The sequence below is a fragment of the Anomaloglossus baeobatrachus genome, chromosome 3 (assembly GCF_048569485.1).
Source record: "Anomaloglossus baeobatrachus isolate aAnoBae1 chromosome 3, aAnoBae1.hap1, whole genome shotgun sequence".
Taxonomy (NCBI): Eukaryota; Metazoa; Chordata; class Amphibia; order Anura; family Aromobatidae; genus Anomaloglossus; species Anomaloglossus baeobatrachus.
In genome coordinates, this window is record NC_134355.1 from 186,756,817 (window position 1) to 186,770,944 (window position 14,128).

Below are 14,128 nucleotides of genomic sequence, written 5' to 3' on the forward strand. Positions count from 1 at the left end.
AAAATGAAAAAGTTAAATTTTCATTTTTTCCTTCCATATTTCTTTAGTTCTTGTGAAGCACCTAAAGGGTTAATGAACTTCTTGAATGTGGTTTTGAGTACTTTGAGGGGTTCAGTTTTTAGAATGGTGTCACTTTTGAGTATTTTCTGTCAACCAGGCCTCTCCCTCTGTCACCTCAAATGTGATGTGGTCTCAAAAAAAGGTTTTGTAAATTTTGTTGGAAAAATGAGAAATTGATGATGAACTTTGACCCCTTCTAACTTCCTAACGAAAAAAAATTATGTTTCAAAAATTGCGCTGATGTAAAGTAGACGTGTGAAATGTTACTTAGTAACTATTTTGCGTGATATAACTCTCTGGTTTCAGGGCATAAAAATTCAAAGTTTAAAAATTCCAAAATTTTCACCAAATGTCTGTTTTCTGGGTTTTTTTTCCCCCACAAATAAACACAAAAAATATTGTTCTAAATTTACCACTAACATGAAGTACAATATGTCACGAAAGTTATAACCTCACTGGTCAGAAGGTGATCAGGCTGGGGGTGAAAAGGTTAATATATTTTCACTGGGAATAGGAGTAATTACATTGACATAATTACAAAATAACTATTTCTTGTGGTTTTCATGTATATTTTAAACATTTGTCTCAGTTTGATCCTAAAGGAAATAAATCTGATTAGAAGATTGCTTCTCAATTTGTGCATCTGGTTTGTGTTTCAGATGGCCGGATCCTTTCCTCTTACCACGTGCCTGTCACCAGCCGTGCACAACATGGTGTGTTTGCTTGGATTTGAGGTTCAAAGTAGTATTGAAATAAGAAGTCTCATAGACAAGGATAATCAAGTGTGCTGGAGCCAAATCTGTGAACAAGTTTCCTACTTGCCTTCAGGTTAGTTATATATTTTCCAGATCTCTGAATTAGACTAGAGTCACACTGGCGTATGACTCGCACGAAAATCTCACATTGCACTCGGCCCCATGTGGGACAATAATGCAGCTCAGATCTGCAAGTTTTTCCTCCGCCTAAATCAGACTGAGGCTGGAATCACACTTGCGAGTGTAAAATCGGTCCAATTCTCATGCTAGAAAGTCGGACGATTTCTTTTCACATTTCATCAGTGTGCTGTCAGTTTTTTTCCTCAGCAGCTGCTATTCATGTACTGTTATGTACAGGAGCATTTACAGTGTTCTCATGTGTGAAATGTATTGAGAAGAACGCATGTCACTAGGATGGGCCGTGTGCCGTCCGTGTGACATCCTTTTTTTTTCACGCACCCATAGACTTGCATTGAAGAGACTGGTGCGAGAAACTCACCAAAACGCAGCATGCTGCGATTTTTTTCTCAGTCCGATTTGGACTGAGAAAAAAATAGCAGATCTGAGCTGCCTCATTGACTAACATTGGTCCAAGTGCATTGCGAGATTTTCTCGCATTGCACTCGTACGAGTTAATCGCAAGTGTGAGTCCAGCCTGAGAAAAAAAATCACAGCCTGCTGCAAATGTCTGCAAGTCTCAAACATATTGCACACTGACAGCACATGGATGACAAGTAAGAAAAAAAATCACCCACTTGCATGAAACACGGACTACCACATGGATCCCACTGGTCCAACTTTTCAGGAGGGGAATGGGACCGACTTTTCATACACTCGTGTGACTCCAGCCTTATAATAATGTCTAACTTACTCAGTTGATAAATACAAAAAAAAAAGATTCTTTTGATTCTGACTCTTTGATGGGTCTAATCACAGTCTGTACAAATTTCTGTTGAGGTTTTAAACCCTTCATGACCAATGAAATACTATTACGTCATTGGTCGTGCCCCCCCATTACTGCAAGCCCGCAGTAATCCCCACACATGTCTGCTGATCTGATCAGCAGACATGTACAGCTAACAGGCGCAGGTTGATCTGAGATCCACCAGCTCCTGTTAACTCCTTAGATTTAAAGTGCCGCCCCAGGGATAACGCTGTTCCCCGCCACCATTGGCGGCCGGGGAAACGTGCGCCAGTGTGCTAACATGACAGCGCAGGGTCAGATGATGTCTGACCTACACTACGGGTCTTGGAAAATGGCGACAAAAGCTCTAATATTTTTTGGACAAACTTCAACATTTTTTTCACCAGTGAAAGTATACATCTTTGGTATCAACAAACTCGTACCAACGTAAGGCATGATACTGACATGTCGATTTTACCTTATAGTGAACATGGTGAATAGAAAAAAATGAAAAAAGTGACATTTCACAATGTTTTTTATTATTTCTCCAGATTTGGAATTTTTTCCCATATTCCACTACACTATACTCGTATGGTAAATTGGATGGTGTCATTCGAAAAATAAAAAGGTTATGGCTCTTGGAAGAAGGGGAGCAAAAAAGGAAAATGATAAACAGAAAATCGCCCGGGGGTGAAGGAATTAATATTTTTCCACAATGATAGATTTCTGCTTTGGCCATATTATACACAGCAGGATTTAGAAAAAATAATTTCAAACTATGTGGTCTTTAAAGCATTCATATCATTTCAGCTAAATATTCAGAATCAGCTGTCGTGTGTACATTAGGAATAACCCTAGCCTCTCTATCTTGCTTCTTACCAGTTTTCCGCTCAGCATACCCTGTTTGATCTTCATTAGTCTCTGAGCAGTGGCTGGAGAATAGCTGCTTTTATGTCTTCCATAAACAGCACACACAGAGAGATATGGATTTTTGCTCTTTTTTTATATTTAGCAGACACAGAAGCAGCAGAATGGTAGACATTATGCAGCAGCACTGACTGGTGAAATACATTTTCTAGAAGCTACAGCTCAATCTACATGTGTTATCCTCTCTCTTCTTCCCCTCCCCATAAAGTTTAATAGGAGCTTCAACCTGTTAAAGGGAATCTGTCACCAGGTTTTTGCTCCCTCATCTGAGAGCAATATAATGTAGAGACAGAGACCCTGATTCCAGTGATGTGTCACTTACCGATTTGCTGTTTGTTGTCATTTTGATAAAATCAGTGTTTTCTCTACTGCAGATCAAGCAATTATACAGAGCTTATGAATATGCTGGACTACCTGGCAGCAGGACAAGTAGTCCTCTAATGATAATCTACTGCTCATTAAACAGTGATTTTATCACAACTACACTAAGCAGCCCAGTAAGTGACACATCACTGGATTTAGGATTTCTGCCACTAAGTTATGCTGCTCTCAGATTAGGTGGCAAAAACCTGCTGACAAATTTCCTATAATTCTGTCAGCAGTGCGCTTTGATGAAATTATAAAGACTGCAGCCCAACAGTGGCAGCTTGTTATCTGCAGTGATGATATGACAAATAAAATGTCTGGTTTGGGAATTATGGCCATTACTAGGAGGCAAGTATAGATTTTTTATTTTCTATGGGGCTCTGGAGGTATTAACAGCAGTTGTCTCCTGTAGTGGACAATGCCTTCAATTTCATGTTATACATAATGTGGACTTGATGTTCCTTATGTTACACTAGCATAGAGATCCCCAAACTTTCTGACCTTGACAGTCACATTCAGCTCTGAGAGGGGGTCTCACCTTTATGACAGTAGTGACACCCAGAGCCCCATTAATAGTATAGTGAGAGTCAAAGATTTCTCCCAGAATTTGCACCGAGGCAGTATGCCAAGATCCAGGGGTTCCCAGAATACTCCACTGCAGAAAGCACTCCCATCACACCGTCTCTGCCGGATGCAAGTACCTCCTCTGATAGGTGGTATCATCCTGTCTCCAGCTTAACATACTTAGACCGGGGGGCAAGTGTAGCGTCTTTACCCAATTCTCAGTGGGCAATGTCCAGACAAGGCACAACATTATCATACCTCCCAACCGTCCCGGATACAGCGGGACTGTACCGGATTTCAGCGGGTGTCCCGGTGTCACGATCGTGAGGCTTTTGTCCCGTGGCTCCGCCCACCCGCTCTCTCCCCGTCTGACTTTCTCCCCCTGCTTATGCACATGAGCAGAGCAGAACCGAGCGCTGCTTCACTGCTCTGGCTCTGTGCTGCCGCTGTTATGGGTGGGCGGCAGCAGCACTCTGGCTGCCAGCACTTTAAATCGGCACCTGCAGCTCAGCGTGCACTCACTGCTCACTGCTGGGCTGTTTGTGTACGGAAATGCATCTGTGGGCGGAGCTACCGAGCAACATGCTGAGCTCTGTCCACAGATAAAGAGATTGCAGGAAGAGGAGCGGAACACCAAGGAACGCTGTATGTGACCCCCACCTACCCAAAGCTGTATGCCCCAACCCCCTCACCAGAGCTATATGCCTCCAGTCACCCCCCTCACCACATCTGTATGGCCCCCTCACCAAATTTGTATGCCCCCTCACCAGATCTATATACCCCCCAGCACCCCCCAGCTCTGTATGCCTCCAGCCCCCTCCCACCAGATATGTATCCCCCAGTCCCCCCTCACCAGATCTGTATGACCCAGCAGCCCTTTCCTCACCAGAGCTATATGCCTCCAGCCACCCCCTCACCAGATTTGTATGCCCCCCAGCCCCCACACCAGATTTGTATACCCCCCAGCCACCCCACCAGATCTATATGCCCCCCAGCTCTGTATGCCTCCAGCCCCCTCCCACCAGATCTGTATCCCCCAGCCCCCTCTCACCAGATCTGTATGCTCCAGCCCTCTCCTCACCAGAGCTATATGCCTCCAGCCACCCCCCCCCTCACCAGATCTGTATGCCCCCCAACCCCCACACCAGATTTGTATACCCCCAGCCCCCACACCAGATTTGTATGCCCCTTAGCCCCCACACCAGATTTGTATGCCCCCCCACCAGATCTATATGCCCCCCAGCACCCCCCAGCTCTGTATGCCTCCAGCCCCCTCCCACCAGATGTATCCCAGCCCCCCCTCACCAGATCTGTATGCCCCAGCCCTCTCCTCACCAGAGCTATATGCCTCCAGCCACACCCCCCCCTCACCAGATCTGTGTGACCCCAGCCCCCCCACCAGAGCTGTATGTGCGCCCAGAGCTGTATAAGCCCCAACACCAGAGCTATATGCCCCTTAGTAATATCTATGCTACCAGTTATTTATATGCCCCATAGTAAAGTGTATTTCCCCCAGTAATGTGTGTACCCCTTAGTAACATGTATGCCCCTCAGTGAAAAACACAGACGTTCTTCACTGATGTGTTAAACACGCATATGTCCCTTCATACTCCGTGATTCACGGCACACAGTGGTTGTCCATGTTCAATCCATGATACGTGATCCGTACTCTGTGATTGCACATGGACATACAGTGCCTACAAGTAGTATTCAACCCCCTGCAGATTTAGCAGGTTTACACATTCGGAATTAACTTGGCATTGTGACATTTGGACTGTAGATCAGCCTGGAAGTGTGAAATGCACTGCAGCAAAAAAGAATGTTATTTCTTTTTTTATTTTTTTTTTTAAATTGTGAAAAGTTTATTCAGAGGGTCATTTATTATTCAACCCCTCAAACCACAAGAATTCTGTTTGGTTCCCCTAAAGTATTAAGAAGTATTTCAGGCACAAAGAACAATGAGCTTCACATGTTTGGATTAATTATCTCTTTTTCCAGCCTTTTCTGACTAATTAAGACCCTCCCCAAACTTGTGAACAGCACTCATACTTGGTCAACATGGGAAAGACAAAGGAGCATTCCAAGGCCATCAGAGACAAGATCGTGGAGGGTCACAAGGCTGGCAAGGGGTACAAAACCCTTTCCAAGGAGTTGGGCCTACCTGTCTCCACTGTTGGGAGCATCATCCGGAAGTGGAAGACTTATGGAACTACTGTTAGCCTTCCACGGCCTGGACAGCCTTTGAAAGTTTCCACCCGTGCCGAGGCCAGGCTTGTCCGAAGAGTCAAGGCTAACCCAAGGACAACAAGGAAGGAGCTCCGGGAAGATCTCATGGCAGTGGGGACATTGGTTTCAGTCAATACCATAAGTAACGTACTCCACCGCAATGGTCTCCGTTCCAGACGAGCCCGTAAGGTACCTTTACTTTCAAAGCGTCATGTCAAGGCTCGTCTACAGTTTGCTCATGATCACTTGGAGGACTCTGAGACAGACTGGTTCAAGGTTCTCTGGTCTGATGAGACCAAGATCGAGATCTTTGGTGCCAACCACACACGTGACGTTTGGAGACTGGATGGCACTGCATACGACCCCAAGAATACCATCCCTACAGTCAAGCATGGTGGTGGCAGGATCATGCTGTGGGGCTGTTTCTCAGCCAAGGGGCCTGGCCATCTGGTCCGCATCCATGGGAAGATTGATAGCACGGCCTACCTGGAGATTTTGGCCAAGAACCTCCGCTCCTCCATCAAGGATCTTAAGATGGGTTGTCATTTCATCTTCCAACAAGACAACGACCCAAAGCACACAGCCAAGAAAACCAAGGCCTGGTTCAAGAGGGAAAAAATCAAGGTGTTTCAGTGGCCTAGTCAGTCTCCTGACCTTAACCCAATTGAAAACTTGTGGAAGGAGCTCAAGATTAAAGTCCACATGAGACACCCAAAGAACCTAGATAACTTGGAGAAGATCTGCATGGAGAGGAGTGGGCCAAGATAACTCCAGAGACCTGTGCCGGCCTGATCAGGTCTTATAAAAGACGATTATTAGCTGTAATTGCAAACAAGGGTTATTCCACAAAATATTAAACCTAGGGGTTGAATAATAATTGACCCACACTTTTATGTTGAAAATCTATTAAAATTTAACTGAGCAACATAACTTGTTGGTTTGTAAGATTTATGCATCTGTTAATAAATCCTGCTCTTGTTTGAAGTTTGCAGGCTCTAACTTATTTGCATCTTATCAAACCTGCTAAATCTGCAGGGGGTTGAATACTACTTGTAGGCACTGTATACTCACCTGCCCCCGCTCCTGCTCTCCGTGGTGCTGAAGAGTCCCGCGATTCAGCATCCAGCCACTGCTCTCTCACCTCTGCAGCTACTTCCGGGTCGGCTCTGGCTGCATAAATGAATATGCATGCCATAATGAGCCGGGCAGGAAGAAGCAGAGAGCAGCTGCCGAACTCAGCGTCGCTGGAGAAGGGGAGTTGAAAAAGCTTTTTTTTTTTTAATGTCCGTGTTTTTCTGGTACGTGTTTCACGGATCACACCATAGTGTGGTCCGTGGGACATCAGTGATGCCAGAAAAAAAACCAGACATGTTTCTGTGCAGCAATCACGGATACGCATGTACGCCGCACGGAGACACGGTCAGTGAAAAATCACTGATGTGTGTGCAGACCCATTGATTATGATGGATCTGGATAGGTCAGTGATTCTGGTATGTATAAAAACTAGCACATACATACCAGAATCACTGACATCTGAAACAGGCCTAATATGTATGCCCCTCAAGTACTGTCTATGCCCCTCCTTTTCTGAATATACTGTAGCCCCCAGCCCCTCCTGTGCTGTGTATACTGTAGCCCCCAGCCCCTCCTGTGCTGTATATACAGTAGCCCCCAGCCCCTCATATATTATATATTATATATAGAGAGAGTATATAAAACCCCCATCCTCCCTTGTGATACATACTCAGCGGTGTCAGTGTGCACTGTGCGTGGCTAGGTCTGTTAAAGTGATGCCAAGTGATCACATGCCGAGGAGGAGCTGGACAGAGACAAGCGGGGTAGGTGAGTGCGGCTGCTGCCGGCTTCCCTATGTTATTAACTCCAATGTGTGTATATGTATGATGTATATATCTATGTATGTCAGTGCAGATGACTGTGTATAGATTTGTCTGTTTATATGTATTTTAGGGAATTTGTCTTCAAATATGTACCGTATATGTGCGTATGCCTGTGCCCACGATCAGGACTCTCTGTGTCCTGGAGGCAGCGGGTCCTGACCTGCAGGGCTGCACATCTCCTCCGCAGGAGAACGCAGGAGACAGCAGCTGCCTGTGCCCATGATCAGGACTCGCTGTGTCCTGGAGGCAGCGGGTCCTGACCTGCGGGGCTGCATGTCTCCTCCGCAGGAGAACGCAGCTGCCTGTGCCCATGATCAGGGTTCAGTGCGCTGCGGTCTCCTGCTGTGTTCTTCCTATGGAGGACGCATGCAACTGCAGCACACAATTCATATGCTGCAGTCTGGAAAGACGCTCCTCAGGTCAGTGTTTGCGGCAGAAAAAACAAGCACAATGGGCAGGAGATTTCTAGAAATCCCTCCACTGTGCTTGTACTGTACAATGCAGCGTTTTAGACACAGCAAAAACATGCTACATCCAAAATGCTGCAAATACTGATCGTGGGCACGCAGCCTTAAACAATGTGATCAGCAGTGCTGAAAAGGATTGGATGTGGGCGTGACAGATTGGAAAATGGGTGTGGTTAGGGGCGTGGCTTAAAATTGTCGCGGCGTGCGTAGCATACTTTGTTCCTCTTTCTCATCTTTAAATGTTGGGAGGTATGCATTATGCACAATTGGATGTGATTTTGCCTCTCTTGATGTTTGGGCTTCTGGTGGTTAATTTTCCTCTTTGTGACATGCCCTGAGAGTTTTGTTCTAGTTTTTTAGGGTGTTGCCGATTTCAACTGTGAAATCCACATAAAATTGCCACAGAAAGATTTGCTCGTGTGCACACAGTCCATGAGTGAATCAAGATGTTTATCATTTTATGCTTTGGTTCTCAGGTGAGGAATTGGACTACATTGAGTGTGTCAGGAACCTGGGGCCCATGTGTGATGCTGTCCATACACATTTTATGTCAGTGCCTAATGAGAACCTTAAGGAGGCATTTCATGTTTGGTTTCAGTGGACCAACAACTGTGAGGTAAGATTGCTGACAGATTATAGTATTAATAATTTTGAACCCCAAAGTATCCATACTCTAACTCAGTCTTCTACAACTCATTACATTTGCATCTTTCTGTCAGGATAAGTATGGAATCTACTTTGTGGTGACACCAGGCAATTTTCCACTTTTATTTATTTTTTCCTGCCTTCCAAGAGTCATACCTTTTTTTTCTTTTTTCCATCGATATGGGTGTGAGGTCATGTTTTTGTGTAGTACGAGTTGTAATTTTGAACCACTCCATTAATTTTATCATTCAATGCATCAGAAAATAGGAAAAAAGTACCAAGTGTGGTGCAATTGTACAAAACCCACAATTCCGCAGTTGTTTTTCAGGGTTTGGTTTTTACAGTGTTCATTGTGCTGTATAAATCACCTGGCAATAAGATTCTCCATGTCAGTATGTTTTAATTAAAGTGGTGAAAAAATATTGAGAAATTAGTTTGAAAAAAGAAAGAAAAAAACCACGACTTTGTTACCATTTGTGGAAAAACTTAACATTTTCATTTTTCCGTTCATGGTGTTGTGTGAGGGTTTGCTTTTTTGGAATGCCGTCAAATGTTTTTATTGATACCATTTTGGAGTAGATATGTTTTGATTGCTTCCTTATAAAATAGTGATTTTCTCAAAACTACAACAAGCAAGCAGCCGATTAAGTGATACATTGTTGGAATCGGAGGCCCCCATACATTGTTATGCTCTCAGATTAGATGGCAAATTCTTGGTAACAGATTTCCTTTAATATGAACCAAAACGTCTCTTGTTGCCAGCAGGTCATCATACTTGGCCATCTCTCCTACTGTAGGTGGAATTTGAAAGAGGGTTTCATTTTCCAGGAGATCTAATTTACATATTTAATGTTGGTAATTGTTTTCTTTTTATAAATGTTCCTCAGTTGTTTCTTCATGCCTTGGATTCACTAAAAAGCTTGGATGGGACCAAGATCTCGCTACTTTTGATGAAGATGACCTCGTGTTTGGAGCGCACTCTTGGTGATGTGAGTGTCCTTGGGTTACTGTATTTAAATTTTATTAAAAATGTTGCGGAATTTGAAAATCTGCACAGTTCATTGTTCTCTGGTATGCAGTATCTGCACCTTTGTGATATTGGTATAATATAAAAGGGGGAAAATTATGCACACAAAATATTTCTCTGTTATGTTCCCTTTCTAGTGTGTCCCATACATGTACAGACTCAGGACACTTTGATAATAAAATATAACAAGTTTATTCACTAACAAGACAACGCGGTAATTCACAATATAATACTAGCACATGTCAATACATTAATATGAAATGCATATACTAAATTATACACAAGTACACTACATGAAAACACCAGTAATACTACCTTCACCCATAAAGACACACACTTTATCAGCCCACCCAACATTCTCTAAATGTCCCTATATAGAATACAAGGGGTTGAAGATGTGAGGGGGATTAATTTCAGGGAGATGCAGGGGGTGGTTTAATACACTAAGCCCATTATTTTTTATTATTATTGTTATTATTAATAATCTTTATTTCTATATAGTGCTAACATATTCCTCAGCGCTTTACATACATCAGCAACACTATCCCCATTGGGGCTCACAATCTAGATTCCCTGTCTGTGTCGTCCTCGACTGGTGGTCTGCTGGTCAGGAAAAGAGAGAGAATGTGTGTGAGTTTTAGTTTATATGCCCACATGAGCGGGGTAAATGCTAAGATTCATTCCCCCCTGTCATTGGCTGCAGATAATGATGTAACGGGGGTATGTGTTTTGCCATGTGTTAGGGAAGACTTTTGTTTCTCCACCCACCAACTACTACTCTTCTCTCCCATCCTAACGGGAGCTTTACACGCAACGACATCGCTAGCGATGTCGCTCATGAAAGCACCCGCCCCCGTCGTTTGTGCATCACGGGCAAACTGCTGCCTGTGGCGCACAATATCGCTAGTACCCGTCACACCTGCCAAACGACATCGCTGTGGCCGTCGAACTGCCCCTTTTCTAAGGGGGCGGTTTGTGCGTCGTCACAGCGACGTCACACAGCAGGCGTCCAATTGAAGGCGGAAGGGGCGGAGAGCAGCCGCAGGAAAGTCACGCCCACCTGGTTGCCGGAGGACGCAGGTACGGTGGTGTTCCTCGTTCCTGGGATGTCACACGTAGCATGTGTGCTGCCTCAAGAACGACGCACAACCTGCGTCCAGCACCATCAATGATATTTGGGATTTGAACGACGTTTCAACTATCAACGATTAGGTGAGTATTTTTGATCGTTAGCAGTTGCTCGTACGCTCGTCACATGCAATGACGTCGCTAACGAGGCCGGATGTGCGTCACAAATTCTGTGACCTCAACGACATCTCGTTAGCGATGTCGTTGCGTGTAAAGCACACTGAAGAATAGAGTGAAAAAAACTATTTTCAGCACATGGCCTACTTTCTTTATTTCACATGTGGTGTATTTCTCTTTGTCTATTCATCCAACACGTGATGGGGGAAGGAAACCTCTGATATACAGATTAACAGATATAGATATACATATACAATGGGGGAAAAAATTATTTGATACATTGCTGATTTTGCAAATTTTTCCACCTATAAAGAATGGAAAGGTATTTTTTTTATCGTAGTAACACTTCAACTATGACAGACAGAATAAAAAGAAAAATCCCATTGTATGATTTTTGAATAATTAATTTGCTTTTTATTGCATGAAATTAGTATTTGATACAATTGAAAAACAGAACGTAATGTTTGGTACAGAAACCTTTGTGTGCAACTACAGAGGTTAGATGTGTCCTGTAGTTCTGACCAAGTTTGCACACACTGCAGCAGGGATTTTGACCATCTTCTCCAGATCTTCAGATTTCAGGGCTATTGCTTGGGCAACATTGAGTTTAAGCTCCCTCCAAAGATTTTCTATTGGGTTCAGGTCTGGAAACTGGCTAGGCCACTCCAGGATCTTGAAGTGCTTCTTACGGAGCCACTCCTTAGTTGCCCTGGCTTCAGTGCTTTTAATGAGGGAAGGAGATTGTTGGCCAAAATCTTGTGATATATGAACCCATCCATCCTCCCTTCAATACGGTGCAGTCATCCTGTCCCCTTTGCACAAAAGCACTCCCAAAGTACAGTGCCTTGCGAAAGTATTCGGCCCCCTTGAATTTGTCAACCTTTACCCACATTTCAGGCTTCAAACATAAAGATAAAAAAATGTAAATTAATGGTAAAGAATTAACAACAAGTGGGACACAATTGTGAAGTTGAACGAAATTTATTGTTTATTTTAAACATTTTTAAAAAATAAAAAAACAGACTGTCGTCCCAGACACCGCCCACATCCACCCTTCCACCTGCTATGTCTTTCTTAATTAAATTAAACAATAAATAGGATTTTATACATTGGTGAGTGCCACCTACATTTTTGCCTTCTCACAACACATACATCTTACATATGCCACCACATTATACATTTAAATACAGGAAAAAGCTTAATAAAACTATATTCCAATACGTCCCAATAACAATTCCAAAATAAGGTCACTTGTGGGTTGGTGTTTGCTCTTTCGCCACGTCAAAGGAAAATGGAACTTAATGCCTGCAAACCATTCTATTAAAGTCTGTGCTCCAAAACGTTGCAATTTCTTTTTACATCTCTACAATGCGGACAAACAGTAGTTTCTCATCACATATAAGGTTTCGGTGTACTCAGCAGAAATTGTACAACAAATTGTATTGTTCATGCCTGTTACCCTGAAAAAATGGGTCTGAAGCAAACTTTTTGTGGAAAAAATGTAATTTTTCATTTTCACATCTCAATATTATAAAATTCTGTGAAACACGAATGGCTTCAAGGTGCTCATCACAAACCTAGATAAATTCCTTTAGGGGCGTAGGGTCACTTATGTGGGGTTACTACTGTTTTGGCATGTTGAGGGTTCTACATGACATGGCGTATGTCTATTCCAGTCAATTTGCTCTCCAAAGTCAAATGCGACTCCTATCGTGTCCCACTTTGTCAGAAGAAATTGCACAATAAATTATTAGGTGCATTTTCTCCTACTAACTTTGTAAAAATGACAATTTATGGGCTTAAGGTAAAATTTTTCTGTAAAATAAAATTTTAATAATAATTTTTCACTTTTTTCTTCCACATTGCTTTAATTCCTGTGAAATTCCTAAAGGGTTAATAAACTAACCTATTTAATGTTTTGTTATTACTTTGAGGATGCAGGTCCTTAAAATAGTATCACTTTTGAGTATTTTCCAACGCATAAGGGCACTTTACACGCTGCGATATCTGTATCGATATCGCTAGCGAGCGTACCCGCCCCCGTCGGTTGTGCGACATGGGCAAATCGCTGCCCGTGGCGCACAACATTGCTTACACCCGTCACATGGACTTACCTTCCCTGCGACGTCGCTGTTGCCGGCGAACCGCCTCCTTTCTAAGGGGGCGGTTCGTGCGGCGTCACAGCGACGTCACACGGCAGCCGTCCAATAGAAGTGGAGGGGCGGAGATGAGCTGGCGGAATATCCCGCCCTCTCCTTCTTCCTCATTGCCGGTGGACGCAGGTAAGGAGATGTTCGTCGTTCCTGCGGTGTCACACATAGCGATGTGTGATGCCGCAGGAACGACGAACAACCAGCGGCATGCACCACCAATGATATTATGAAAAGGAGCAACATGTCAACAATCAACGATTTTTGACGTTTTTGCGATCGTTGATCGTAGCTCCTAGCTGTCACACGCTGCGATGTCGCTAACGACGCCGGATGTGCGTCACAAACACCGTGACCCCGACGATATATCATTAGCGATGTCGCAGCGTGTAAAGCACCCTATAGTCCATTCAGTCACTTAAAAAAAATAGTTTTGTATATTTTGTTGTAAAAATGAAAATTTGTTGATAAAGTTGTTGTGTAGTTTTTGCTGTCATTACCACAGAATCTCCTTGGACAGCTTATTGCTGGGTGTTGATGTCATCCAGAGCAGATTTAATGGCCATAACAGAAGGACTCATGAGCAATGTTGGCTGAAGAAGTTGCATACAATGCATTTTCATATTGCTTCCTCCCCATATCGCATATGCTGTAATCTGCTCATAGCTTTCAGTATGTGCAGTTCATGGCTAATACAACTTTAGCCTAGACTACTGCCCCTGATGTGCCATACAGATGCTACACAGATATTTTTCACTATGGTAGCCCCCTAGAAGAAAATAATAAACAAAAAATAGATATTCTTTCATTTAAAGATTTATAATCTAAAACTTACAAGTTTCTGTAGTGATCATTTTGTTTTATAATGTTTTATTTGAAGAACTGTTTCTGAAT

At 43.3% G+C, this 14,128-nt stretch overlaps 1 protein-coding gene across 4 annotated transcripts in view; it reads left to right on the top strand.

The window, feature by feature from the left end:
• ERMARD (ER membrane associated RNA degradation) overlaps positions 1-14,128 on the top strand; it is a 179,984-nt gene that overhangs the window by 8,215 nt on the left and 157,641 nt on the right. For 3 of the 4 annotated variants that reach the window (XM_075339637.1, XM_075339636.1, XM_075339638.1), the window contains exons 2-4: positions 720-888; positions 8,644-8,783; positions 9,700-9,801. In XM_075339637.1, coding sequence (XP_075195752.1) covers positions 720-888; positions 8,644-8,783; positions 9,700-9,801 — 411 coding nt within the window. Of the gene's footprint in view, positions 1-719; positions 889-8,643; positions 8,784-9,699; positions 9,802-14,128 lie in introns of those variants that run through there. The other variant, XM_075339639.1, reaches the window with a different exon arrangement.